General features: G+C 40.3%; 4 protein-coding genes across 7 annotated transcripts; all 4 read left to right on the top strand.

Annotated features, from left to right (window-relative positions):
• The first annotated feature begins 31 nt into the window (after positions 1–31).
• Positions 32–2,858, top strand: LOC115738330 (lysine-specific histone demethylase 1 homolog 1). Its single transcript, XM_030670939.2, has 2 exons — positions 32–133; positions 178–2,858. The coding sequence occupies exons 1-2, from the start codon at positions 98–100 to the stop codon at positions 2,440–2,442; spliced, it is 2,301 nt and encodes a 766-aa protein (XP_030526799.2). The 5' UTR covers positions 32–97; the 3' UTR covers positions 2,443–2,858.
• Positions 2,859–3,628: 770 nt separating this feature from the next.
• LOC115734574 (cytoplasmic tRNA 2-thiolation protein 1) lies at positions 3,629–7,454 on the top strand. 2 transcript variants are annotated; one of them, XR_004014686.2, is made up of 11 exons: positions 3,629–3,888; positions 4,387–4,501; positions 4,845–4,987; positions 5,186–5,305; positions 5,522–5,634; positions 5,715–5,807; positions 5,949–5,989; positions 6,498–6,564; positions 6,690–6,801; positions 6,963–7,235; positions 7,274–7,454. XR_004014686.2 is itself a non-coding variant. In XM_030665423.2 (10 exons), the coding sequence occupies exons 1-10, from the start codon at positions 3,784–3,786 to the stop codon at positions 7,125–7,127; spliced, it is 1,074 nt and encodes a 357-aa protein (XP_030521283.1). In that variant the 5' UTR covers positions 3,629–3,783; the 3' UTR covers positions 7,128–7,454. The 2 variants fall into 2 exon arrangements, 1 of the variants encoding a protein (XP_030521283.1); XM_030665423.2 differs by having other exon boundaries at positions 6,963–7,454.
• A 5,045-nt stretch (positions 7,455–12,499) lies between these two features.
• On the top strand, positions 12,500–18,037 carry LOC115734523 (L-ascorbate oxidase homolog). 3 transcript variants are annotated; one of them, XR_004014668.2, is made up of 9 exons: positions 12,500–12,789; positions 12,956–13,065; positions 14,497–14,767; positions 15,861–15,963; positions 16,136–16,481; positions 16,844–17,209; positions 17,287–17,365; positions 17,589–17,857; positions 17,923–18,037. XR_004014668.2 is itself a non-coding variant. In XM_030665360.2 (8 exons), the coding sequence occupies exons 1-8, from the start codon at positions 12,655–12,657 to the stop codon at positions 17,799–17,801; spliced, it is 1,623 nt and encodes a 540-aa protein (XP_030521220.1). In that variant the 5' UTR covers positions 12,500–12,654; the 3' UTR covers positions 17,802–18,037. The 3 variants fall into 3 exon arrangements, 2 of the variants coding, with proteins under 2 accessions (XP_030521220.1, XP_030521234.1); XM_030665360.2 differs by having other exon boundaries at positions 17,589–18,037; XM_030665374.2 differs by lacking the exons at positions 12,500–12,789; positions 12,956–13,065 and adding an exon at positions 13,934–14,222 and having other exon boundaries at positions 17,589–18,037.
• A 1,315-nt stretch (positions 18,038–19,352) lies between these two features.
• LOC115734536 (T-complex protein 1 subunit beta) lies at positions 19,353–24,366 on the top strand. The gene is made up of 12 exons (XM_030665385.2): positions 19,353–19,502; positions 19,717–19,753; positions 19,853–19,909; positions 20,181–20,246; positions 20,410–20,521; positions 20,797–20,925; positions 21,613–21,684; positions 21,932–22,047; positions 22,220–22,296; positions 22,485–22,970; positions 23,093–23,408; positions 24,043–24,366. The coding sequence occupies exons 2-12, from the start codon at positions 19,748–19,750 to the stop codon at positions 24,187–24,189; spliced, it is 1,584 nt and encodes a 527-aa protein (XP_030521245.1). The 5' UTR covers positions 19,353–19,502; positions 19,717–19,747; the 3' UTR covers positions 24,190–24,366.
• Positions 24,367–27,628: the final 3,262 nt, after the last annotated feature.

Raw genomic sequence — 27,628 nt, 5'->3', positions numbered from 1 at the left:
TGGGTTTTGTTATGTGGACCCTCCCGTAGCTTGACTTTTCCTCCCCGTTTCTGCTTCCTTCTTGCTGTGAAAATTAATTTTACACACATCATCGTCGATGTGTGGAAAATTAAAGTGTTTCTTTACGCTTAAAATGTCTCTAATGAGAATCTAAATTTAAACTAAATTCGAATTAAATTCACCGAGACGGGGTCGACCGGCGAGATCCTTGGGCCTCATTTGGGCCCCGAAATTGTATCGGGCCTCATACTTTCATTGGCCCACAAGAACTATACAGCCTCCTCCATGAAAAGAGATCCTATTTGTGACTTTAGAGTTGCGAGCGAGCTACGGCGAAGTGCCCGGAACTCGAACATGGCATCGTCCGAAGCGCCACCGGAGCCGGCGCTCTCCGCCAACCCAAACAGTGCCGGCTCCGACGTCTCCACGCCGGAAAACCTCGTCACGCAATCCCATACTCCTCTGGGCCCGGCCCCCATCTCGCCGTCCGACCAGTCCGACCGCACCGAGACCGAGCTCGAGCCTCCCGCTTCGGACACTCAGGACGACGACTCCTCCGACCCTCTCCCAGATGCTCAAATCCGGGACGACTTCTCCGAGCCGGCCGGCGGAGAACGGAGCGAAGCGGCGACCGAGCCCGGGCGAGCCGTCTCCGCCGCCCCGACGAGGAAGCGGCGCCGCAGGAAGAAGTTCTTCACCGAGATCAACGGCGGACCGTCGTTGTCCCGGAACCGAAGGTACAGATTGGCCGATCCGGCGAAGGAGATCGACATGGAGGCGCTAATCGCGATCTCCGTTGGTTTTCCAGTTGACTCGCTGACGGAGGAAGAGATTGAGGCCAATGTGGTGTCGGTAATCGGTGGTTCAGAGCAATCGAACTATATAATCATTCGGAACCACATTCTAGCGAGGTGGAGATCGAATGTGTCGACGTGGATGACGTTAGAGCAAGCGCTTGAGGCGATTCGGACGGAGCACAGAACCCTTGTGCACTCTGCGTACTATTTTCTCCTCGAACACGGATACATTAACTTTGGCCTCGCACCTGCTATTACGGAAGTGAAACTGAGGTCGGCTGATGGTGTCGAGAGGGCAAATGTGGTGATTGTTGGAGCTGGAATGGCGGGATTGGTGGCTGCGAGGCAATTGGTGTTTCTAGGGTTTAAGGTTGTGGTATTGGAAGGTAGGGCTCGGCCTGGTGGGCGCGTTAGGACTAAGAAAATGAGTGGAGATGGAGTAGAGGCCGCAGCTGATCTTGGTGGGAGCGTGCTCACTGGAATAAATGGGAACCCGCTTGGGGTGTTGGCGAGGCAGTTGGGGTTACCGCTTCATAAGGTGAGAGATGTTTGCCCTTTGTATCTGCCTAATGGGAAAGCTGTGAATAAAGACATTGATTCTAAAGTAGAGGTTTCATTTAACAAATTGTTGGATAGAGTTTGTAATCTTAGGCAATCTATGATTGAGGAAGTGAAATCAATTGATGTTCCATTAGGAACTGCACTCGAAGCCTTTAGGCACGTGTATAATGTGGCAGAAAACCCGCAAGAGCGAATGCTATTGGATTGGCACCTCGCGAATTTGGAATATGCAAATGCTTCTCTAATGTCTAGTTTGTCGATGGCATACTGGGATCAGGATGACCCATATGAGATGGGGGGTGATCATTGTTTCATCCCTGGTGGCAATGAGAGGTTTGTTAGAGAGTTTGCCAAGGACTTGCCAATTTTCTATGGAAGGACGGTGGAGAGTATTAGGTATGGGCTTGATGGGGTTATGGCTTATGCGGGTGGGCAGGAGTTTCGTGGAGACATGGTTCTTTGTACTGTGCCTTTGGGTGTGCTAAAGAAAGGGACTATGGAGTTTGTCCCTGAACTTCCTCAAAGAAAGCTAGATGCTATAAGTAGATTAGGGTTTGGGTTGTTGAACAAAGTTGCAATGTTGTTCACGTATAATTTCTGGGGAGCAGACATCGATACGTTTGGGCACTTGGCTGAAGACCCGAGCATGAGAGGGGAGTTCTTTCTGTTCTATAGTTACCACTCAGTTTCAGGAGGCCCACTTCTCATAGCCCTCGTTGCAGGGGAAGCGGCAATCAAGTTTGAGATGATGTCTCCTGTGGAATCTGTGAAGAAAGTCTTAGACATATTGAGAGGCATATTTACCCCAAAGGGGATCGTTGTTCCTGATCCAGTTCAGGCAATTTGCACTAGATGGGGGAAGGATCACTTTGCATATGGTTCGTACTCTTATGTAGCAATTGGATCTTCTGGTGACGATTACGATATTCTTTCTGAGAGTGTTGGAGATGGAAGAGTTTTCTTTGCAGGAGAGGCAACTAATAAACAATATCCAGCCACAATGCATGGTGCTCTTCTTAGTGGGATGAGAGAGGCTGCTAATATACTGCGCGTGGCTAAGAGAAGGGGCATCGGTTCACAGTGATGCCATAGTTCACTTACATGTCTCGCTAAATGCAGTTAGGCAATGGGTTGTCTAATTTTTTGTCAATCATGTAGTGTGGAGAGCAAATATTGGAGTTCTGGTTGTCTTCTTGTATATGGCTTGATTTTGCGGAGACGGTAGCTGAGCTTAGCAAGAAATAGGATTGACCCATTTCGAGCAAGTTTATGTCTGGGAAGGTTTTATACGTAGTTTATGTTAAATCACTTGCAGTTTGCTGCTAGATGAGAAATGACTTAGGTGCATGAAATCCTTTTCAGTTTTGTAGGCAAGGTAAATGCTCTCTCTTTCCAGTTTGTATACGCGGCTTTTCATCCTTAGTATGGAACTTTAGTAAGTTTCGAACATGTCTCACTTCACTGAAGATACTTGTGCAAGAGTTGTTCATTATCAGGCAATGGTGATTTACAGTGAACACCCATTTTTTCGGGGAATGGAGAATCAAATCACGGTGAAACTACTGCAAGATAGTGGGATGTTGTAGACGTGCATCTCCTAATTTGCAATGTTAAAGCATGTAACTCTCGGAAACAAACTCAAGCAAGGCGCCTTGCTTGTAACTCCTAATCTGCCAAAGAGCATTCGAGTCTACTATAACAAGCCGTTCCACCTATCATGTCCTTACTATTAGGGTTAAGCATATAGGCGTATCTTCTTTGACCCATCTGCATGTCACACCAAAATGCGTTGAGAAACATATGCCGACTATCAATTAAGCGAAACAATAACAACTTCAACAACAAATTATCATCGGACCAAAAAAGAAAAAAACCAACAAATTATCACACAATATTGTCGCGAACATTCATGCCTGTATAGTAGATGGAGAAAATCATACTTTACAGTAAATTGTCAAGTAGTCCATGGATCTCTCAGTTTCCAAAATTGATTTCATAATCATTATCAAAAATCGCCCATCGATCTCTTCAATTTCCATCGATCTTTCACCTTTCAAATTCGAATTATCCTTAAACCGTTTATGTCCTTTTTGTATTTTGCAAGGACTATGGGTAGTTGGGTACATCTAAATCTCAAGACCAAATTGTGTAACGGAAAAATTTAGGTGTATGGTAGAAAAATGGTCGATTTTATTGTGATATAATAATGTGGTTTTTTAGGCCAGTGATGATTCACCAAATTGAAAAAACGCTACAAATCGAAACTATCATCCGATGTTTAAACTGGAAAGGTTGCTCCAACCCTCCTCAAGCACGAACAACGTTAGTTTTTCACCGTGGCGAGAAACCGAAACGACGGCACGAATCACCCTGGTTGGACGATAGCCGCGAGCTTCTCTTCTCAATTGTTTCTCTGCAAGCTTCAATGGCGGAAAGCCACGCCAAAGTCCAAAAGGTTGGGGGAGGACGCTTATGCTGCATCTGCAACGAAAGGAGAGCTGCCCTCAAAAGGCCTAAAACCCTAGAGCAGGTACTCGCTTCGTCTCTCAGTCCCCAATCTCCATCACGGAACTCCTATGCGTACGTGTCTGTTCACTGTTTTTGTTTGAGAAACGATCGACGCGGGTCATTTAGTTAAGTTGAGCGACTCTTGCCACGAGGGGAAGATTTTGAGACTGCGAAGAACGCTTTCGGGGGCTTTTTGGCTTGATTGCAAGCTGCACGGTCGCCGTTCTGATGCATCTGTGCGATTCCATTTGAATGAGTTCTTTGATTGTTTTATTGGTTCTTGTGAGCTCATTTGATGATCCCTGATCGGGTTTTAAATCTTTTATCTTATCATAAGGTAAACGAGAGTGCTGCTCTTGGGTTGATGAATCAAAGAATGGTTGCAATTGCAAAGCCTGCCAATGTCACACTTTTACACACACACGCATACCCCTCCACAAACACGTAGTTTTGAAGACACAAAGGAAATGTGGTCTGATTTTTCTCTTTCATTCCGGGACTGAACCGACATGCTGTGAAGATATGTAGGGAGTGTTTCTTTGCTGTTTTCGAGGAGGAGATCCACCAAGTAATCGTGGAAAACCAGCTGTTCAATCCTGGGGAGCGAATTGCAATAGGTGCATCTGGCGGTAAAGGTAGACTTTCGTAATTGGGTTGTGGCCCCCTATTGTTTTGCAAACCATTTTTATCTATTCACTATGACGGTGTAGATAGGAGTGTTGCAATCATATGGTTTCTCTGTTGAATTTGTAGTCATTCTTGTCACCAAGGGATAACTTAGGTTGCACCCTCAAGAGTCCTTAATGCTGCCAGAATTTTAATATTGCTGTTACTGCTGTAGTTCCTGAAGTTTTTATGCTTACGCATGTCACTGACTGCAGAAAGCTATTTTTATTGGTGACACCACCTCACATGTCTTGCTTTTAAGAAATTAAATCAGTTCTTTTCATTTATTTGGTTAGTGTGTGTTTCGTGCAGATTCCACTGTCCTAGCCTATGTGTTGTCAGAGTTAAACAGGAGACATGACTATCGATTGGATCTCTTCCTCTTGTCGGTTGATGAAGGAATTACTGGGTACAGGGACGATTCACTTGAAACTGTAAAAAGAAACGAAATCCAGGTGATACCGCTTTTGCATTTGCATATCTTATATTTCATTTGGCTTCACGCCTTTGGTTTTGTCATGCCTCCTCCTTAGGTGGGTCTTCACTGTAATCTGGATTGTCCTGAAATTTTGGTTCTTTTTTTCTTCTTTTATCAATAAATAGAGTCATCTTTTTTCATTATTCTGATTAAATATCACTATCGTTATCTGCAGTATGGACTACCACTGAAAATTGTTTCATACAAAGATTTGTATGGATGGACAATGGATGAAATAGTAAAGATTATCGGATTAAAGAATAATTGCACATTTTGTGGGGTCTTCCGCCGCCAGGTACAGAAGCCATCTTCTTCTCTATCTAGGGAAATGGGGATGTGAGCATCCTTTTTTGCAGCCCTCGGAATATGAATCACTCAAAAATTCTGTTGACAACAGCATGTTAAATGGGATATAGTGCCATTCCACCCTTCCTAATATCCCCTCAAACATTAAAAAGAAAACTTCAACTGAATCTCGGGCCAATCTAATCATGCCTCCTGAATTGCTTAGGCTCTTGACCGAGGCGCCTCACTGCTGAAAGTAGACAAGCTTGTTACTGGACATAATGCTGATGATATTGCTGAAACAGTTCTTTTGAATATTTTACGAGGTGATATTGCCCGGTAAGTAGTTATTTATTGGAGCTTTACCTCTGCTTTTTATTTTCATCCAAGACTAATTGTCTTTTCATTTAATTTTGTAGATTGAGCAGGTGTACTGCGATTACAACTGGTGAAGATGGACCAATTCCTAGGTGCAAACCTTTTAAGTACACGTATGAGAAAGAGATCGTCATATATCCTGATAGTTATATTCTTCTGCATTTGACCTTTTAACTACATATACGAGAAAGAGATTGTGATATGTGTACTGGAGTGTCACAACTGTTTTTCTCTTAATTGGTGCCATTGATTGCAATCCTTGACCTACTCATCACGTATGCATATTTCAAGAGGCTGGATTATTTCTCGACTGAATGTAAGTGTCCTCTGCCAATTTCACTTCCCTACACTGTGCTTGATGTCACTTTTGCAGAAAATCTGGAATTTTGACCTTCCATTTGTCCTGGATGGGTTCACTTGTTACTTCATCATGTTTGTGTTGTGGTTATATAATCTGCAACTTAGTCACATGAAGTTCAAGAGCTTTACTTGGGTATGGTGCTTCATATTAGATGAAACATATTGCTGCCGTATTGTGTCCACTCCTTTGTTTGCTGATGCACATCAATTTTTTCCAGCATCAGACTGGATGCATTTGATAAATTTTTCTGTGCTCACATGTGAGGTGTCATTATGCAACATGCACTTCAATGGGGATGGAAAGTTTCAGAATATTTCCTTTCTAAATGTTTCGGCTTCACCTTCTGGAGTTTTAGCGTACACTTTGTATGCTGGGCTCGACTTAGAAGTCTTTCATATTGCACCGTGTTTGTTTTATATGATCACTGCTTAGACTTTGCTGAATTAGTTTGCTGAAATTGCAGGCATCTATTCTCCTAATGCATATCGGGGTTTTGCTCGTGAGTTTATTAAGGACCTGGAAAGAATAAGGTCATCTTGTGAACCTCTTTCTTACAATGCTGGAGTCTAATGTGATTTCTTATTCTTTTGCATCTGTTTTTTTTTTTTTATCTGCTTTACACTTTTTGCTTACTAGTGGATTTTCAAGATTGCAGACCTAGAGCCATACTCGACATTATAAAATCAGGTGAAAATTTCAGAATAGCTACTTCGACGAAAATGCCAGAGCAGGGGACGTGTGAACGATGTGGTTACATTTCGAGCCAGGTAAACTGAACTTCTCTTCCTCGAGTCTGACTTTAAAATGTATCAAATGAAATGCACAGCTTCTCTTATCAGCTATCTATGCTGAGTTGAATTTTTTAACATCAATATATTTTGTTGGTCTTGTTGGAAAATACTTCACTTACTGTGAGTTATCTGGGCAGAAATGGTGTAAAGCCTGTGTTTTGCTGGAAGGACTGAACAGGGGGTTGCCAAAACTAGGAATAGGGCGGACTCGAGTCTTGGATAAGGATCAAAAGAAGGATCTCAAGCAGAGTATTGGGACGAAGAGCATAGCAAGTAAACAGTGTGGGTCGTTGGATTTTTGAACTAGATCTGCCAAGTAGCAGCTTGTGGCTGATGTGTTGGAGTCTCGTTACCTGCACATATCAGCTCAATGCTACCTCACATTTGCAACATTGTTAATACCCATTACTGGTTGAGGAGCTGATCTCTGCACTCATTGCTACTGACGAGTTATTCTGCCTATAGAGAGTTTACAGTAGCACTTTGACTGGGAAGAGAATGAAGCTAACATCATCAGCAATCCATGCAGCACCTGATATTCTGATAACGCTGCGTACGGAAGCTATCGCGTCATATGTCGAGATCTAGCTAGTTCACTTTGTACTGTCTACTAATCATTAGTGACTACTTTTTTTTTTTGGTCGAAACATTAGTGACTACTTACCTATTTCTTTTAGATGCCTTTTTTCTTGGCGAACCATTGTTAATATCTCTTCTGGGTTCGAGATTCCCATCGCGACTGTATGAATCCCAGTTCAATTAATCATCAGGTTGTGATCTTTGGCCTCATGGGTTTTCATGGAGTTTAGGAGGTCCTGCTGGTCAGTGGCTCTGGGCTCTGAATTGGTAGGAGGAAGACTCGGAATGAAAGCCTGGTAGCTCTTGCCTTCCCTTCTTTGCATAGATGTCGTTTTGCCATTTTTGTTTTTCAATTTTCTCTTTGCAGAATACGACAAACTACATTGCTGATAGAGAGTGAACTTTTGAAATTGCAATGCCTTTTCCATGTCTTCAGAGATATCTTTCTTGTGTGTTAAAAAAAAAAAATAGTTGTCAACGCCTTTCGCAAAACTACAGTGCGATTAGCGAAAGCTGGAAGGAGAAAGTTGGTGATTAGTTGGCACTACTTTGGAATATCTGCTATGATCCGTAATTTGCAAATTCGCAATGTGAAACTCAAGTCCGAAGCCCGGGAAGTGGGAGATAATAAGAACAGAAGCAATGATTTGTTTTGGGAAAATGGGTGGTGATATCTCGCGATCATGATCAGGATCAGGAGGAAGACGACACTTTTGATGTCAAGTCCAATGATGGGTGACAGCAGCATGTGAGGCGACTGTCCGGTTGGTTGGTGCTCCCTCCCTTAGCTAATAGCCAAGGAAAAGTAGTGTGGTGGCCCGTGAGATGCGTTGATCGCACAAGGAATTTGAAATTGGAACAATAATCATATTTTCCAACAAAACTAATGTTTGACTCCGTGCCTTTGTCCCACGAGAAAGTCTGTCTGCTGGAAGGAAATGTCAATTCTGCCGCGAAATTCCCTCCTTTCAAAGATTAAATTTTGCATGCGAGAGAAATATAATGGCGGGTTTTTCGAATGTTTTGATGGATAAGCTTCTCAATTCTCTTGCGTGGCTTGTATTTTCCCGGTGAGCTGGATTGGAATGATGCTTGTCGTGATTCGATTTCACTTTTACTTCACCAGTTAAACCAGTAAAGCAACTCGGTCCCAATGCTATGTTACCTTCTCCAATCAACTTAATAGCGATGAGTACATGATTGCTGATGGCACGTGTAAGCTTCTACTTTGAATTTAGAAAAAGGGTCCAAAGCCAAAATCTTGTCAGGGGCGAGGGAAATCTAGTAACGTGTTCGAAAGATGTCCAAAAGAAAAGGGTAAAAAAAAAAAAAAAAAAGGGAAAGCTGTTTTGCGTTGCAGCTGTGATTTTAATCCTGAAACCAGCTGCCGACATTTTTCTATCTGTACGGAGACAGTGTTTAAAAAGCTCGACATTTTCTGTTAAAAAAAAAAAGGGAATCGAAGGGTTGTTCATTATTGGGGCTAGGGAGATGGGGTTGTCAGATGAAGGCCAGGAAGTTTTTTGACCAATGTAATTTAAAGGCATACGTTAACGACGCACCGACCGGGGACCCGATAATTTTAATTCCCAGCCGTGAGATTAATCCGGCAAATGATGTTTATAAAAGATGATTTACTTCCCCAAAAGTTCACCAAGTCAATTAAGGTTCAAATTAGACCCAAAAAAAAATTAAGGTTCTAAATGCAACCCCCGAAAGAAAAAATTAAGGTTCGTAAATGACTGGGGCTCTCGTATATAAGTGAAAGGAAATTGGTGGGAAATGATTTCAAAAGTTTTGGATCTAGCTTGTCATATGGAACATTCGAACGAAATTTTGAAGACATTAAGCACGAGGAGATTTACATGTGGATAAATTATGTTTCTATTGTGCAAATGGTGTAGGATCAAATTGCGATAAAACTTGGTGAGAAAAAGTACTGAAAATTTGAAACTTGACTATAACACAATGTTAGGAATATCAATATCAAAATTTAGTGTCTTGAGAGTGACTTTTGCTTTTAATATGTAAAACTTGACCTTTTCTTTTGCAAGGGAGAAGCGCACTTAAGACGTGAGTCAAAACTTGGATCAACAATCCAAATGTGAAACTATACTGCGCTTATAAGTGTGAAGAATTGAATGTGTAGACGCCTAGATCATCCTCCGAATCTTTAAACACGCTGACATAAGCCATTGACAACATATATTGTAACACTTCAAAAAATCATCTCCTCCCCTCCCCCGGGCCAGGGCGCCCGGCGTCCCCGTCTCCTCTCTCCCTCTTTTGTCTTTAATGTTTCTCTTGTTTGTCTCTTTTTTCTCTTCCGATTTGCATTGGGAGTTCGTATTTGTGAATAAATTTATCAAACTGATCTTGAGGAAACGTGAAAACCGATTCGGCTATTTGTCCGATCGACAACCAATGTGGAGGTTGTTCGTTATGTGGCTCCACAATCTCTTTAAGACTAGGCTGCTCTCATCTTCCGATTTAGATTTGGGTCAAGTTTTGGGAGTTTTACTTTCCCAAACTAGATTCGGATATAGATTTAGGAGTTTCTTACATGCATTTGATTTGTATTTTTTCAACATATTGACGTTGGTGTCTTTGCAAGGCAATCATGATGAGGGCATCGATTCTAGACATGTACCACAAGCTGTTGCAAATGAAGTGGGAAAGCTTAGCGTGTGCTCATCATTGAATGTAGTAATAGGCCGTCGAACATTTATCGTGGCGGATATCTTCTTAAGAGATGAAAGTTTGCTGCTGCAGATTATGCTTTGTTATGTGCTTTTAAGTTTTTGCCTTGTTCTACAGTTATTTGAGATTTGTTAGACTTGAAAGCCTTCTATATGATTCTCGAATATTCTGATATATGAATGGAAATTTTCTTTCGACAAAAAAAAAGAAAAACATGCACAGTTGGAAAAGGCCCATTCTTAAACGATTAATGAGCTTCAAAGCATGTTTCACGAGTTTATGGATAGCCGAGCCTATGTGGTCGTATCCCAAATTATAAAAAAAGAAAACTAAGCGAATTTCTACTAGGAAAAAAAGTGGAGAAAGAGCAACATACTCATAAAAGAATAATTTCAAACTATAAATCAAATTATGTATCGAACAAAAATCTTACATGATCCAACATGATTGGGCAAGTTGTTCAAAAAGTCCTAAACCAATTGGACTTTAGCCAATTTAGTCACAAACCTTTTAATTTTGTTAATTAAGGTTTAAAATTTTTTAAATTTTGTCAATTAAGTCTATCTAGCCAATTTTATTCTGAAATTGCTAATGTGAACGCCGGTTGCTCTACTTGGCACTGCTAGTGTTGACGTTGATAATTTTTATAATTTTTTAAAAAATTTCCTTATTTTTTTTATTTTTTTCTTCCTTTTTAATTTCCTTTTCTTTGTTTCCAATCCCCGACGAGGGTTGGCTAGCGACCATTATCAGAATTGGTAGAAATAAAGAAGAAAATTTATTAAAAAAATCAAATTCTTTTGAAAAATTATCCATGTCGGTGTCAATTATCCTACTATCGACATCCACTGCAGTAATTCCAGTTGAATTGGTTGGATGTACTTAATTGAAAAAATATAAAAAAAATCGATAATTTGATTAGTAAAAATTAAATGTTTGAAATTGAATCAATCAAAGCAATAGGTTTATTGCTTTTTGAACAAATTTCACTAAAATGATCACGTCACATGCACTCTATACGTCGCGGCAAAACACGACCACAAGCACAACAAACCTCATAACTCCCCACGTGAGACAGCCCATGTGGATCTCTCCGGCGCCGCAGTACCAATTCCTATTCAGCACATGGGCAATGCATGCACCTAGACTTGGCCGGCTATCCGATTCATAAAAAAGGTGAAATCGCCGGTTTCGGGCCGGATCCGGTTTGGAACCGCTGGTTCCTCAGCCTAACGGCTAGTTTTCCCCGGGCCTCCTCCCTTTTAAAAAAAAAAAAAATATCGGGTCGGAATGGGCGATTCCAAGCCGGTTTTGTGCCTCGATTCATTTTGGTCATGTCTACATGCACCCCACCACCCACACTTCAAACTTTCTTCATCTGTTATAGCATGCATGGTAACACTTACTTCTCCTCAAAAGTAGAAGTTGATTTTTCTACTGCTCCAAATTAACTTTCGATAAAAGAAATTCATTTGATAACGATTGAAAATTTCTACTTTTAAAACATTATTAACAAAATATTCAATGGCCGGCCGCACGCGATCGCCGGCCAACGGCGGCGGAGGTCGGTGGGTCGAAAAAGTGATTCTAAAGCAGAGAAGTAAAATTTTTTTGGAGAAGAAATTTTTTTTTACTTCTCAAAGTTGGTCAAAAACCTTACTAGAAGTTGAAAATTCTACCATAAGTCAATTTTTTTACCAAACGGATTTCTACTTCGGCAAGGTTTTTATCAAACGGATTTCCCTACTAGATTGACTTATGGCGGAGAAATCCAGAAGTAGAAGTGTTATCATGCGGCTCCTTAGATACGAGGGATAATTTTGAAAAAAAATGGAAAAAATTATAAAAAATCAAATAATTATTAAAATATCATAAAAAAATTCCCAAATCAGTGTTCACGTATGCATCAACAATTTTTGGCAAAAAATTAGCATGTTGAACTAAATTTGTACTAATACGGATTATTTTTTTTTTTGTGATTAAGGTGGTCAAATTAAAAAGGTTTGTAATCGAATTTATACTCATGCAATGTATTTATGACTTTTTTGGTACATTTTCTTGAGATTACCATGACCGCTGGATCAATTTCGGAGGGGCGAATAAATATTTTTGATAAGTGGAACTGAAAATCGAAGTAATTAGAGTATAAGCAAAAGACCTTATACTAATGCCTCCTGACGTCGATACTCTTTAACTAAAATTTTCGATTAGCTCATCAAAAATCTGGTTTCCCTCCCTCTCTCGGACTCTCTTTACTATCCTTTCGCGGCTCCATCAGTCAGCCAGGGCCAGCTATATATCTGTACCGCACTTAAATAGTCGCCCTTCAAAAATTTTTTTTTTTTTGCGCCCTCCCTCCACAATTTCAAGTGGGCGCACATTCACTTCACTTTACTGTCCAACTCCGAACCCCGCAACTCCCTCTCCAACCCCAAATAAGTACACAAAGCAACACTGCCTGAAGTAGTCATTCTCCGCACTAGAGCGAGAGATCAATCTCTCTCTCTCTCTCTCTCTCTCTCTCTGTGTGGCGAGAAAACGGCGCTGACAATGGCGGGAGGCGTGATCTGTGCTTCGTTAGCGGTTGCTCTGTTCTTTGCCATGGCTGGAGCTGATAATCCGTACAGGTTCTTCAACTGGAACGTGACGTACGGCGATATATATCCCCTCGGCGTTCGCCAGCAGGTGAGCGATCTTTTGAGATTCCGAGCGCGAAGCTCTGCGGGTTTCGAAGCGATGGGTTCTCGGTTTGGGATTTGGTTTTTTTGGCCTTTTGCTGAATGCGGTGAAGAAGAATGAGATTCGTTGTTGTTGTTGTTTTTGTTGATGTCGTTCGTTGTCGCCGTCGCAGGGCATACTCATCAATGGCCAGTTCCCAGGCCCCGACATCCACTCCGTTACCAACGACAACCTCATCATCAACGTCTTCAACAGCTTGGACGAGCCTTTCCTCATCTCCTGGTCTGTCTCTGTTCTGTGAGCTGTGCTTTGTATTCATCTCCATTTCGAAAATACCTCTTGTTCAAGCCTCGTTCGTTCCGAGTTAGTATGGAGCACTACTCGCTCGCATTGCGGGGGAAACGCGCTCGGTCTGTGCTGCTTTGATTATGTGACCTCGCGGAATCCGCGATGCTTGGTCCTTTTTTTTTTTTTTTTTTTTTTGAGATGCTTCGTCCTTCAGTTTGTTCTTTTGCACATCTTTTGCCGCGTCCTCATTCATCAGCTTTTTTCTCCCAAAGTCCTTCAAAAGCAATGCCAGTCTATGCTGAAAGAATCTTTGCGCAAGGGATTGATGTAGATCTGGCCAAACGTCGATTTCTCAGTAACCTTTTTCGAATACACCGATCGATCTGCACAAACGATTCGCCTGATCACGGGCGGCGTACAAAAGCAGGAAAGAGTGTTTATTCGCTACTGCATCTGTACCAAGTCTCGATCCGGCACGATGTGTTCATTTGGCAATCATTACGTAACTTCATTTGAATTTTGTTGTTCCTTTTTTCAAGTGATCCTATGTCGCTAGTGATTATACTAAACAGCGGGAAGATACCCATGTTATTTCTTGGTCGAATAATGCTGTAGAATTCACACATGACCATGTGCGAAGATATGTTCGGACATCAACGAGTTTTTGCGAATGTTTTAGCATCTCATTTTTCCTAGAGTTTACTAGGTGACGTCGTTTTAGCAAGTTACGTGTTCTTGGTTCGAAGATCAAGTGCACGTGCTTCGTTATCATTCTCTTCGATAGAGGCATGCTACGTTATCGAAACCTCAGCTAATTTCCATCTACCCCGATATGGGAGGTGACCCATTAATGCAAAAGCAAGGATAACTTATTGGGTGCCCGAGTTGCCATTTTGGTGCTTTGAATTCCTAACGCATTGCCTCGGTGCGACCCATAAAAAACTCTGTGGTCCTGTTCTGCTCTCTTTTAGCTGTCTTCAACTGCACACGACCCTTTCCAGAACGATCTCAGTCGGTAGGGACACAATCATGGAGTCTTGCTTTGAAGCTCAGGTTACATTACGGTGCTCTGTAGAAGAAAAGGCAGCCGCTTGTCTTAGTGGCAGCACTCACCTCCACCATCTACTTCCCATTTTCTACTTAAAATACTGATGATTCGTGCACATTTTTTTATTTTGTTCCCCGTGCTACTTACGACCCAAGACTTGCGTTTCGACATCTACATGTTCCGGAAAAGAAAAGAGGGATTAGGGAAAAAAACCAAACAAAAACAAAAACAAAAACAAAAAAAAGTCATCTTCGAAATGGTCGCATATGGTCGCAGCATTCATCTCGAAACAAAAAACTCTGTTTTCTTTCATGTTCTTGTATGGATTTGATATGGCAAGCAGATTGGTTAATATCCTCTTAAGTTGTCTCGTGCAGGAGTGGAGTCCAACAGAGGAGGAACTCCTATGAAGATGGGGTGTATGGCACAACTTGCCCCATACCACCCGGGAGAAACTTCACATACATCCTCCAGGTGAAGGACCAAATAGGAAGCTTCTTCTACTTCCCATCCCTTGCGTTCCACAAGGCGGCTGGCGGGTTCGGTGGGATCCGGATCCTTAGCCGACCTCTGATTCCTGTCCCATTCGCAGATCCGGCTGGTGATTACACTGTTCTTATTGGAGACTGGTATAAGGCCAATCACACGGTAATTATGTTCACTCTTAAACTCACAAACCTTGCTATTCCCACACATATTCATGATCTTGTACATGAGTGCACCAGATGTCCGGCTACCGCTGGGTAGCTTCTCTTTATTAAGAACGAGATCGGTTGAATGGATGAGTGATGAAACGTATGGATGCGTAAAATGTTGCTCGACAGACTTTCATTTTGGGTTGCTATCATGGGTGGAGTCCACCCACTTAGGCACAAGTGGGAGATGTTCTTGCTCATTTGAAATGCCATGATTGATGGTTGAAGTAGGTGGGGTTGGCTACATGCATGCCGCACTATTTAATTAGTAAAACTAGTCGTCGCCATGTTTCCATGAAGTTCAGTAGGCCCTGCGGTGTCTCTAAAACTTTAGAAAGAATATTCTCGTACAAGCTGGAGGATCAATCTGTGTTAGAATTAGCATTGCATCAACGTAGATTGTCGCTGATAGAAACTTGTTCTTGTTTTTATTCATAGTTAACCCATGTATTCTGTCATCCTTTAACTGTAGAGAGTTCCACATTATTTGTCAGTCATGAGTAACGACCTCGTATTAAATGTGTGCCTCAGGGTCACATGGTGTGATTGCTTCTCTGAGACCATGTTCACAGGCAGGAAGCTGCCTTGCATTAAGTACAGCGACCCATCCCTATCCTGTCCCTCGATACCTTAGGCTTTTAGGTAGCTTCTCTTCATGCTAGCAGCAGGAGAAGGTCCCAAATCCAATGGCCATGGCCCATTCAGCCTTTAATTCAATCACATGCATGTAGCTCAGGTTCAGCAGTATACAAGATGGCTATGGTGAATTAATGGCAACTGAAACGAAGATAGTTCCATCTATATTTTGGCAGTAAATCACCCAGCCGACATTTTTTACGTGTTCACCATGATTCATGAGCTAATTCCAATGCTTACCCCCCTATGACAAGGCCTTGACTTCCACGTGTGTGCGCCCGCTCTGCAGTAGTGTCTTCTGCAGGACAGACCGCACTAATAAATTCCTTGCACTTCTTTTTATTCCCTGAGCTTGCATCTAAGTGGGGTCGTCTTTTGAAGCCTATGCGTGACTTTATGCCTTCTTGCAGACTCTCAAGGCCACACTTGACCGAGGTAAGAAACTAAAGTTCCCTGATGGGATTCTCATCAATGGCCGTGGACCAAATGGAGTCTCTTTCAACGTGGAACAAGGTCAGTCCACAGTTTGATCCTTTAGCCCATGATTTTCGCTCAATCTTTACGAAACTATTGTGACCGGTAATCTACATTGTTGGTCCAATATATTCCTCCAAAATCACGATTCTCGCATTATTCTCGAAGAACTCATTCACGGCCTACTGCTTTCCGGCTTGCCCCCTTACAGGAAAAACTTACAGGCTTAGGATATCAAACGTGGGATTGATGAATTCCCTCAACTTCCGCATTCAAGGCCACAAAATGCTGCTGGTGGAGGTGGAGGGGACGCATGTGATGCAAACTCACTTCTCCTCTCTGGATGTTCATGTCGGCCAATCTTATTCGGTTCTGGTCACAGCAGATCAACCTGCTCAAGACTATTACGTTGTGGTTTCGACTCGCTTTTCCTCTCAAATCCTGACCACAACTGGCATTCTTCGTTACAGCAACTCAGCTGGCCCGGTCTCCGGCCCTCCTCCGGGTGGACCCACCATCCAAATTGATTGGTCCCTGAACCAGGCCCGTGCCATCAGGTTGATCTCATTCCCCATTCCCATTTTCAGTGTGTGATGATAATCTTCATTTGCTTATCTTACAAATCATAATAACCACATTCATGTCAAGTGTAGTCCAGTAGTCAATGGCTAATAGAAACGGGATTTTATCCTTGCAGTACTGCTCATGTTTTAGAAACTTTGGCCTTTTTGACCTGCCGCTCCCTCATATCACTGCTGAATTTTATTCAGGACAAGTCCTAGTGACTTTCTATTTTCAAATTCTCCCTTCAAGTTAACGCCGAACTTTGTTGATCCAATTATCAGGACATACTGGCATATGATGCTTCCATTTAACCCTTCAACCTATGGAACCCTAAACATAACTTAAACCATTGCAGGACTAATCTTACAGCGAGTGGACCAAGGCCAAACCCCCAAGGCTCATATCATTATGGTCTCATCACCCCCGCCAGAACAATCAGACTGTCAAGTTCTGCCGGTCAAGTTAATGGGAAACAAAGATATGCCGTTAACAGTGTCTCCTTCGTTCCAGCGGACACTCCTCTTAAGCTCGCGGACTACTTCAACATTGGTGGAGTTTTTCGGGTAAATAGCATATCAGATAGACCCACCGGCGGAGGTATATACCTTGACACAGCAGTTTTGGGTGCCGACTACAGATCCTTCATTGAGATAGTGTTTGAAAATGGCGAGGACATAGTCCAGAGTTGGCACCTTGATGGATACAGTTTCTTTGTTGTGGGGTAAGTATTCTGGACTCCATTGTGGGCCTTCTAAACAATTCATTCGTGTTAATAGAGAGATGTCTGGATAACTGCAGCATGGATGGAGGGCAATGGACATCAGCCAGTCGAAATCAGTACAATCTCCGCGACGCTGTTTTCCGGTGCACCACTCAGGTAATAGAAGTTTGGTTTTGCCTTTCCTGAAGTAAACTACAATGAGTTAAAACCTGTTCATCTCAGAATTCTTATTCAGCTTCTAGTTTTGTAAGAAAGTCGATATGCAATCTTGCGATATGACAGCAGAATACATCTCTAGGGGTAGAACATCTCGCCTTAAGTGAATCAAATGTTGGCAGATTCAGATTAGTCAACGTGATATTATGATGGGCAAATGCAGGTTTACCCCAAGTCGTGGACGGCCATCTATGTGGCACTAGATAATGTGGGAATGTGGCACTTGAGGACTGAATTTTGGGCTCGACAGTACCTTGGACAGCAACTCTATCTACGTGTTTACACTCAATCAACTTCGCTGAGAGACGAATTCCCGATTCCGAAGAACGCGCTTCTGTGCGGTAGAGCGAAAGGACAACACACGAGACCCCTCTAAGATCTCCAAGCCTATGAAAGTTGAGTAACCGTTTTGCACAAGTCTCTGATGCTCGAGTTGAATGGTCTAGAGAAGAGGTTTCTGATTTATTCAAGATGCTCTTGAATCTTGAATGCTTTTGCTTGAGCTGTTGTGTAATTTCAGACATTGAATGACCTCAGCTCGAGGTCCCATTCTTTCCTTGTTCAAGATTCTTATGGCGGTAATATTTATATTGAAATATCCAGATTCTTGCATGTCGGATCTTGCTTCTAAGAAGAATGTAACTGCTTTTGCTTACTTCTGCTAATAGTGCTTTCACTTGAAAATGTTAATGTAATGCTTCGATTACTTCGGGGACGATGAACCAGTGGTCCGCTCGACTGCGCAAGTGCGTGGTCTTGGACTTGGTTTCTTACGTAAGTTGGATCGACCCATATTCAGTTCTGGCCCGGTCCGGTTAGAAGATTTCCACGTATTTTTTTAAAATCATTGGAAGAGCTGGAGGGCTGGTGCTGGCTCCGGCCCTCCATGACCAAAAACTTTCGCAAAATGAATAATTTAATAAAAAAATTATTTATTAAAAAAATAAATGAACGAAAATTATTTCTATCGTATGCGAAATTATTTAAATGTAACTTAGTGTCGATTATATTTGTTATAGACAAATTGTTTCAAGTGATATAAATAATCATTTTTTTAAAAAAAATATTTATTTTTCACGAAACAAATGAATCCTTAAATTTCAACCAAAAAAAAGATCCTTAAAGAATAAAAATTTGAAAATAATAGTTTTGCATATATATATGTTTTAATTAGTATTTGTGTTTCACCTTCCCTTTATCTCAAATTTTTAGCCTGCCTTTGTTTTTTTTTTTTTTTTAGTCTACCTTTGTTCATGACAGGGTTATCTATCTTCTATCGTAATCACCTCCATATGTTATCTATAGATAATTTCGTAAAAATTGTGGGCTGCTCCTTTTATAATCACAGAGGAACTGTTATAACACCATCTCAAGATAAATTGATTATGCCTTGATCCCCTAATTATATTTAATCTATGCTATTTGATAGAGATAAAAAAAACCTCAACATACCTCATTTTCTTCCTAAAATATCTTTCATTACTTATTTTGTAAATATTGAATTCATGAGAAATGCGCAAATTAAATAATTTTACATAATCTCACATATTTTGATAGTAGAGTTTAAATCATTCTTGTCCAAAAAGATTGAAATATTAGATATTTCTGTCGTTGATTGTGTATTTGATCAATAATGCTGCGGTAGTAGAATTTAAATCCTTTTTTTTTTCCAAAAATTGAAAAATATTTCAAATTGCTAAATATTTGAGAATTAAATATATACACATGTAGATATTTCTGTCGTTGATTCAATAATTCAGCCATTAATAAATATTTAATAATAAAGTGATTTTCCGTAATCTTTCGAGAATGTCCAGTTTGTGCACATTTACTAATTGTTATCGGAGAAACATCAATTAGGGGAGGTTTAATGAGTTCGATTCGGTTCGGCCCAACATAAATGTTTATTTTTATTTTTATTTTTCTTTTTATTTTAAAGCCTTGGACAGGGCTTGTAGCATCTGAAATTTGCTACTTCTAACTTCTAACCAGCTCCGAGCGGGACTAGAAATTCTCAAAACCCTAACCTCGCCTCCTCGGCGACACTACTCTGCTTCATCCAAAGCTTGGGACCCAGGTAATTTCCGAATCGTCAAACTAGGGTTTCGGTTCTTACAAATCATTGTTTTGCAAATCACTTTGAGCTTCGTCGTACCGCTCCTTCTGCTTGCGAATGTGTGCTGGAATGAAACTGAAAATGGTCGTACTAGGATGTGTTTCTATCAGCATTTTGATCCGGATAGCTGTTGTGCTGTTGCCTTAAAGCAATGCTGTTGAAAATGTTGTTGCAGGTGAAATTTCCAAGCATCTCCCGAGTCTACGATGGCGGTATGTTTGGCTGATGACTTTGACGATCGTGGTTTTGTGTAGTATGTTTCATGGTTCTGTGTGATTTGATCTTTCTTTCTCCTTTGTGGTATGTCTCAGATTGATAGAATATTCAAGGATGAGGCTGGTGAAGAAAAGGGTGAGCGAGCCAGAATGGTGAGTTCTGATTGCAACTGTCTCTCTTGATAGTTGGTAGATTGCTTTTGGAGTCGCTTATCTATGCATTTTTGTCACTACAACATCCTGAGTAATTTGATTAACAAATGGCGAATGTTTTTGCCAATATGCATGGTGGCCACGAGAGTTGAGTGACTTGAGTGTGTGCAGGTGATTATTGTCATTCAAAAACCGTTTTAAATTGAATGCACAGAGTATTGAGTTATTGCTCTGTCATCTCCTCTTATGAATTTACAACTTTTGTTTCCAGGCATCCTTTGTTGGAGCAATGGCAATTGCCGACTTGGTCAAGACCACCTTAGGTCCAAAGGGAATGGTAAGATTTACAGTTCTCTGAGTGTATTATATATCTAGAATGGCTTCCATAGGTTAGCCTCTGCCATGTACAGTAAATTGGAGTTCTGCTTTCTATGGATTGGAGATGGCTAGCCTTTTTTATGTGATTTGAAGTTGGTTCTCTTGATGTATCATATCTTCAGGATAAGATTCTGCAATCAACGGGCAGAGGCCGGGAGGTTACTGTTACAAATGATGGTGCCACCATCTTAAAATCTCTTCATATTGACAATCCGGCTGCTAAAGTCCTTGTCGGTATCCTTCATATGATATAAGTGCTGTTCTACTACGAAAATTTCTCGTTATTCATAGTTGCATGTTTTTCTGGCAGTAGAAGATTTTCCTGGAAGCAACTCTAGTGGATAAGGAAAATTTAATGATTTTGATTCTAAGTATTCTACTAATAAAAGAATCAAGTTAAGTTATAGAAAACCTGTAGAGCTGTATGCCTCACGCAGATAGGGAAGACTTTTTATTGCTTGCTTACCGATGTCAGTATTTGGTGTGGCAAAACTTAATATGTGAGTCAGAAATCTCTAAAGTTCAAGATGATGAAGTTGGTGATGGGACCACATCAGTTGTTGTTTTGGCTGGAGAACTTCTACGAGAGGCAGAGAAGCTGGTCAATGCAAAGATACACCCAATGACGATAATTTCTGGTTTGTGCTTGTGTTCTTTGCTTAGAATCCTTTGAGTTTCTTGTGGATTCTATAGTCTTTTGTGGAAATCCTTATCTTCCATTCTTGTTTCCTCTGAATCATTCAATTCGTTACGCATTTCTCTTCCATGGTAGCTAAGCTTTTTCCAATATTTTCCACTGAGTTTGAGAGGTGAATATTGGTATCTGTGACCCAGGACCTTTCCTATGAAATTTGAGCATTATTCCTCTTGTGATCCCTGATTATTTTCAATATTCTTTTGGTTCTTCTTTCAAACCTTCTTCTATTGTAGTAAAAACTGTTCTTCCAGTTCTTGAAGTTTATGCATTGATAGAGTGCTCAACACATTATGTCCAATTGAAAGATATTTCCCTCAGGCATGCTTGATATAAGCTGGATGACACTGTATCATTTGTTGGGTAAAGATTTTGTGATAGATAAATCGTCTAAGTGGATGCTGATGATAGGTGGTTCCATTCATGCTCAGTAAAGGGGAATGTCGGTCCTCAGGATAAATCACACGTCAAAATGGTGTATGGATGCTGTTATAGATAGGGTTATCGTTGCAGTAGAATGTAGAGGGCTTTTTTCCTCTGAGCTGTCTTATTTTGTCCTTAATCTCTACCACCTTTCACTTGATGCTGATATCTGAAGGTCGGAGTCATCTTAAGTGCTTCATCTCTGCAGGATATCGAATGGCAGCTGAATGTGCACGTGATGTTCTATTACAGAGGGTAATGGATAACAAAGAAGATGCAGGTATTTTTCATGACCATCGCCTGTGATTTGCTTCCAACATTTGGATAAGTAGTGTTTCCATCATGAATGTTTTATTGTTGAGTATCCTCGGGTGTGGTAAAATTCGCACTGATTAGATATATATGTAGGTACAGTTGTTTTTAAGCTGCTAAATCCAGCAACCTTTCTCATTTGCTCGATCATCTGTTCAACATTTGTGCCTTTTGTAACTTTTATGACTAAGTCACAATTATCTTGGGTGATGCAGAGAAATTTAAGTCAGACTTGATGAAGATTGCAAAGACTACTTTGAGTTCCAAAATATTATCTCAAGATAAGGAACATTTTGCCCAGTTGGCTGTTGACGCTGTTATGAGGCTAAAGGTTTATTTCCAGTTATCAAGCCAAAAAAAAAAAAGGCTTTTCAGTGCTGCTGGTTTCACTTCTAAGTTTCTTTGCATATACGTCTGGAGTACACGCTCTTATTTGTAGCATCTATTAGTTTGTACTGCCTCTGCTCTTGAATGCTTTATTGATACGTCTCTTAAACTGTCAGGGCAGCACAAACTTAGAAGCCATTCAGATTATCAAGAAGCCCGGAGGATCTTTGAAGGATTCTTTTCTGGATGAGGGGTGAGTGACTTAAGACCTTGTGAATTTCTTTGCACGTGCCTTCCCATTCACTTGAGTTGGAGACTTTATGATATGTTAATCTCTTTTGCAATTGCCTTCTCATTTAGCAATTATCCTTGTATTTAATCTAATACGTTTGATATTTCATTTTCATAGCAATTCTTACTTGGTTATGTTCTGTTGTCCAGTTTTATTCTTGACAAGAAAATTGGTCTTGGGCAACCTAAACGTATAGAGAATGCAAAAATTTTGGTGGCAAATACTGCGATGGACACTGATAAAGTTAAGATATACGGGGCACGTGTTCGTGTTGATTCTATGTCTAAGGTTGCTGAGATTGAAGGGGCTGAGAAAGAAAAGATGAGGGAAAAGGTGCAGAAGATTATAGCTCATGGAATCAATTGCTTCATCAATAGACAATTGATATACAACTTCCCTGAAGAACTATTCGCAGATGCTGGAATACTCGCAATTGAGCACGCAGATTTTGAGGGAATTGAGCGACTTGGTCTAGTGACAGGTGGTGAGATTGCATCAACCTTCGACAATCCGGAGTCAGTTAAGCTTGGCCACTGTAAACTAATTGAAGAAATCATGATTGGCGAGGACAAGTTGATTCACTTCTCTGGATGTGAAATGGGTCAGGCTTGTACGATTGTATTGAGAGGTGCAAGGTACAATCTAATTCTCTCTATTAGTTTGTCTTCCTAATTGTTTGGTTCTTGCTGAGTTGTGCTAACTCTAGCGATACTACATTAGCAAACTGTTGCATTTTGATGTCTCAATTCTTTTGCAGCCATCATGTGCTTGATGAGGCAGAGAGATCACTGCATGATGCCTTATGTGTGCTGTCTCAAACGGTCAATGATAGCCGAGTGTTGCTTGGCGGTGGATGGCCAGAGATGATCATGGCTAAGGAAGTGGATGAGCTAGCCCGTAAGACCCCTGGGAAGAAGTCCCATGCTATTGAAGCATTCGCAAAAGCACTTTTGGCCATCCCTACAACTATTGCGGATAATGCAGGCCTGGACAGTGCTGAGCTGGTTGCTAAGCTTCGTGCAGAGCACCATAAGGAAGGATGTACTATAGGGATTGATGTCATTTCTGGATCTGTAAGTTCTCGATGTCAAAATGATTACCGATGTGTTTATTATTATTTATTTGGCTGCTATATGAATTAATCTGGTGGATCATGTTTGTAAGGTCTGCAAACCTTTTTACTCAATTATCGTTTAAGTTCTCCACCCCAAAGAGATGGAAAATCCATTTATTTAACCTTCTTTATCCTTAAGCCTCCATCCTTAAGCCTCCCCCAATGAGTCCAAAAGGGCACAGGATTATCAAATACATCTATGGTTAATGCCCCTTGAAACCTTGCATGGAATGAGAGAGGAGATGGACATGTTGAATTTTGTGAGTTGATGGGCATATTGGTCTATCTGTTAGTGGTGTTCCTTTTTCCCTGTTGTTGGGGAGAATGACATATTCTCGTGTTTGGTTTTGACTTTTGAAGGCAGAAAGCACATCTCATTAGGAGGGGAATGTGCACTCCTGCTCCATTAGAGAATTGCCTTGTCCTTTCCCATTTGATAGGCACACTCTTAACTGCACGTTTGGTTTGTCTTTGCATTTCTCATATCGAGGACAATTGTGACATTGTTTGTACGGCATTTCATCTATTTTAAGCTCATTCCATCATAATTTCTTGTGCTGGTTTGTCTAAAAAAATCTGTCTCCTTATGACAGGTGGGAGACATGGAAGAACTAGGAATTTCCGAGTCATTTAAAGTCAAGCAAGCAGTGTTGCTATCTGCAACCGAGGCTGCTGAGATGATTCTTAGGGTTGATGAAATCATTACCTGTGCTCCGCGAAGGAGAGAAGATAGAATGTGAAGATTGAGAATTGTAATGTTCCCAGACCGTTGGTGGCTTTCTTGCTTTCTTTAACTTCAGCTTGCTATTTCTTTTGCTGGCTTCTGGGAATGTAGTATGATCCACATATCCTAGTGATTATGCAAAGATTAAACGCTGGATTATTTCAATCGGAGACTTTTATATGTTTTATTTTAATGTTGCCTTTCTTTTTTTTCTGAGATGTAACGTTTTTGAGATATTTTGACTAAATGGAAGTGCTGGCCCGAGATATACTTTGTGCCTTAACGTAGAGGTGGAGCTGAATTCATGCTCCTTAAAGGAGTTCTCGCATCTCTCAGATGATTCAGGTGTGTTTCACTGTAGTGTTGACCGTTGACTTTGTGTTGACGCTGGATTGCTTGATGCTTTCTCCTCTCTTGTTTTGTTGAAAACTATGTACTGAATAAAATGCAACGGTTTTTTTGTTTTTTTTTTTGGGTGTTTCGGTCGAAAAGAACTTTGATTATTTTTGAAGTCCAAGCCTGAATAGAAACGTAGTATCATATTTCCTATATGATTGGGTGACAATGCTATCTATGAACTTTTACATTTTTTACGGCTTCATTTGTTTACAGAAAATGAATAATTTGAAAAATATTTCTCTGAAAACGATTGCTTGAATCGGTTAAAATAGTTACTCTAATAAAAAATGGCTCCATTAAAGGCAATAATTTACATCTAAACATTTTCACGAACGATAAAAAAATTATTTTTTGTTCATTTATTCATTTTTGTAAGTGATACAAGCGATCACATTTAGAAAAATATTTTTCAAAACATTTATCAAGAAACAAATGTAATCTTAGTGTTTCGATGTTGTTTGGATATATCTAAAGTCATCTAAAAACTCAAAAATATGAAAAGGTTATATGTGAATTCATGTGTCAATATTTATATATTACGAAACTTTCGGGTTCTTATGATTAAATAAGAGGTAAAGATTTGCAAAAGGATAAAATAGCCAAAAGTAAAAGTCTTCAAACAAAAGTGGTTTCTATGCTAAACATGCCACTTAATGTTATACAAAAGGGATACTTTTTCAGCATACAAATTTTTTTAGGAAAAATTACCAAAAAAATTTTAAGCCTATTGTAATAATATTAATTCAGTCTTAGATCATTTTTTATGCCAATTCAACTTTAAATCTTTTGTATTTGTGTCATTCAGTCCTTCTAGCCAATTTTGATTGGATCAATTGACGTGGACGCCAATGCTAACATGGTCAATTTTTTATTTTCTTTTTTTTCCCTTCGCTTTTTCTTCCTTTCGACTAGAGGCTAGAGCCGGCGAGTGTGAGGTTAGCCTCGCCCTATGACGATGGCTCGGTGTGGGCAAGGTCAACCTCGCCCTTGTGGGCTCTGTCCTCTGGTTGAGAGGAACAAGGGAAGAGAAAAAAGAGAGAAATAAACGAATAAAAAATTCAACAAAAATATTAAAATACTATTTAATTTGGCCATGTCAATGTTGACGTCCACATCGGCGTTAACCAACACCCACGTTAGCACCGGCCGACCAAAGTTGGTTGGAAAGATTGAATTGGTTCAAATGCAAAAGGTTTAAGACTAAAGTGACACAAAAAAAATATTTAAGACTAAATTAGCACATTTCCAATAGGTTTAGGACTTTTTTGAAAAAAATTTCAATTATTTTACTTTAAAAGAATTCGTAAGTCAAAGTTCAAATTACATCTGGATTGAGATTTCGACTCAACTTATGGTCACTATTTAATTATGTATTTGCGGACGTAATTCTATATAACGAATAAAGTCGGGAAAATTACCAAAATAACTTATTGCAATTGTGTAAGTTTAGTCATAATCCTTTATTTTTTGACCAATTGAGTCCTAAACCTTTTGTATTTGTGCTGTTTCAGTCCATCGGCCAACTTTGACTAAGACGCGCCGATGTGTCAATTTTTAATGATATTTTAATAAATTTTCAGATCTTTTATTGTATTTTTTTGCTATTTTTTCTTCTCCTTCTTGTCGTAGATAGGAGGGAGAATAAAAATTTTTTAAAAATAAAAAACATTAAAATGGCTATGTCGACCCCAAAGACACCATATTAGCGCAAAATGGCCAAAGTTGGTCGGATGGACTAAATTGACAAAAATGTAAAATGTTTAGGACTGAATTGACATAATTACAATAAGTTTAGGACTTTTTTGGTAATTTTCCCGAATAAAGTCTATAAACCTTTTTATTTGCTTACATGATGAACTTTACTTAATATTTTGTGCACTCTCAAGGCTTGTAATAATGGTCGTTCCCCCTATTGCCTAATTTTGGTGTCTTTCTTAGTAATTATATATTAGAGTCCATTAATTTCAATTTTTTTGTTCGTTTACGCCCCTAATTTCGATTCCGCCCAAAAAAAAAAAAAAAAAGTAGCAGATTTCAAACTAAGTATCTCTGTGTCATACTTATAGACCACGTCTCACAAAATTGTTCGAATAGGGTTAGGATAAGCTCTTAGTTTGAACCCGTCAACTCATATATAGTTTGGGAATCGAAATGCTATCTTAGTTTGTCAATTTGTAGTGTAAATTGTTTGTCGTAGCATAGGTGTACGACATGTTTTTGGGAAAGTATAAGTAGATCAAGTGAACCTGACCCGTTGTTAATCACATGCTTTTGTTTGAATTTTACTACAAACAGAAGCAGCATGCGTTGCATCAGTGTGGTTTTCCCGGCCACTTTGAGGATCCTGATTTGCTGATGTTATCTATATCTTCAGCCAGAGATATGGTAAGTTTGTCAGGGTAAATTTCATTCACCACGTGCACAAGTTTGATGCTTAAAGTGAATCTCCTATCAAGACATCCTTCTGTTCTGCGCAATATCCTTGGTTCGTGGAAGCTGTTGCTCTGCCTACTAGTATCCGGTACCAACTATTAAGACAACTGTGATCCGGAAGAGCTGGCCTACTTTGCGTGGTTATTGCAAGAAATCTGTTTTATTTAGATGTGGGTTTGTTCCATCTTTTTTTTTCCCTTTTTCGATGAAGGCATGGCGTTATAGTATTACTTGCTTGAACACGTCTTGGCAGACTTCTAAAGCGTGAAATATGATACCTTTTTTCTTTCTGCTGTTAAGTAAAGCAAACTGTACTTGAGATGGAGACGATGAAGTCAACCTTGGTGAAGTGCTGATAACCAACGCCATAAAGTATAGGTTAAAGATGAGGTATATGGCTTCTGAGTTAATGTTAAAGATGGCCTGCAATCAGTCTCTCCCTAAGGCTTCCCTTTCTGATTGCTCGGAAAACTCAAATATGTGTGACGAGGTCTACGAACCTTCAAAAATGAGGAAAAAAAAAATTCTGGCTGTCTTAAGGACTACCGTGATCACATGATCTCGAAAGCTTCCATTAGGCTCTCTGCTTCTCCATTCTCCTTTTTCTGTTCCTCAGTTATGTG

Source organism: Rhodamnia argentea, chromosome 2 (assembly GCF_020921035.1).
Source record: "Rhodamnia argentea isolate NSW1041297 chromosome 2, ASM2092103v1, whole genome shotgun sequence".
Classification (NCBI taxonomy): Eukaryota; Viridiplantae; Streptophyta; class Magnoliopsida; order Myrtales; family Myrtaceae; genus Rhodamnia; species Rhodamnia argentea.
Note: the sequence above shows the minus strand (reverse complement) of the source record. Positions and strands in the feature narration are given on the sequence as shown.

Coding starts and splice junctions, on each gene's coding strand:
- LOC115738330 (XM_030670939.2), top strand. CDS start 98: ATGTGTGGAAAATTAAAGTGTTTCTTTACGCTTAAA. Junction 134..177: donor AGTGTTTCTTTACGCTTAAA/ATGTCTCTAATG, acceptor ATTCGAATTAAA/TTCACCGAGACGGGGTCGAC.
- LOC115734523 (XM_030665360.2), top strand. CDS start 12,655: ATGGCGGGAGGCGTGATCTGTGCTTCGTTAGCGGTTGCTCTGTTCTTT. Junction 14,768..15,860: donor GGTATAAGGCCAATCACACG/GTAATTATGTTC, acceptor GCCTTCTTGCAG/ACTCTCAAGGCCACACTTGA. Junction 17,366..17,588: donor TTTTCCGGTGCACCACTCAG/GTAATAGAAGTT, acceptor GGGCAAATGCAG/GTTTACCCCAAGTCGTGGAC.
- LOC115734574 (XM_030665423.2), top strand. CDS start 3,784: ATGGCGGAAAGCCACGCCAAAGTCCAAAAGGTTGGGGGAGGACGCTTA. Junction 5,306..5,521: donor GTGGGGTCTTCCGCCGCCAG/GTACAGAAGCCA, acceptor TGAATTGCTTAG/GCTCTTGACCGAGGCGCCTC. Junction 6,565..6,689: donor AAGGACCTGGAAAGAATAAG/GTCATCTTGTGA, acceptor TCAAGATTGCAG/ACCTAGAGCCATACTCGACA.
- LOC115734536 (XM_030665385.2), top strand. Junction 20,247..20,409: donor CCTTAGGTCCAAAGGGAATG/GTAAGATTTACA, acceptor TCATATCTTCAG/GATAAGATTCTGCAATCAAC. Junction 20,522..20,796: donor GGCTGCTAAAGTCCTTGTCG/GTATCCTTCATA, acceptor TATGTGAGTCAG/AAATCTCTAAAGTTCAAGAT.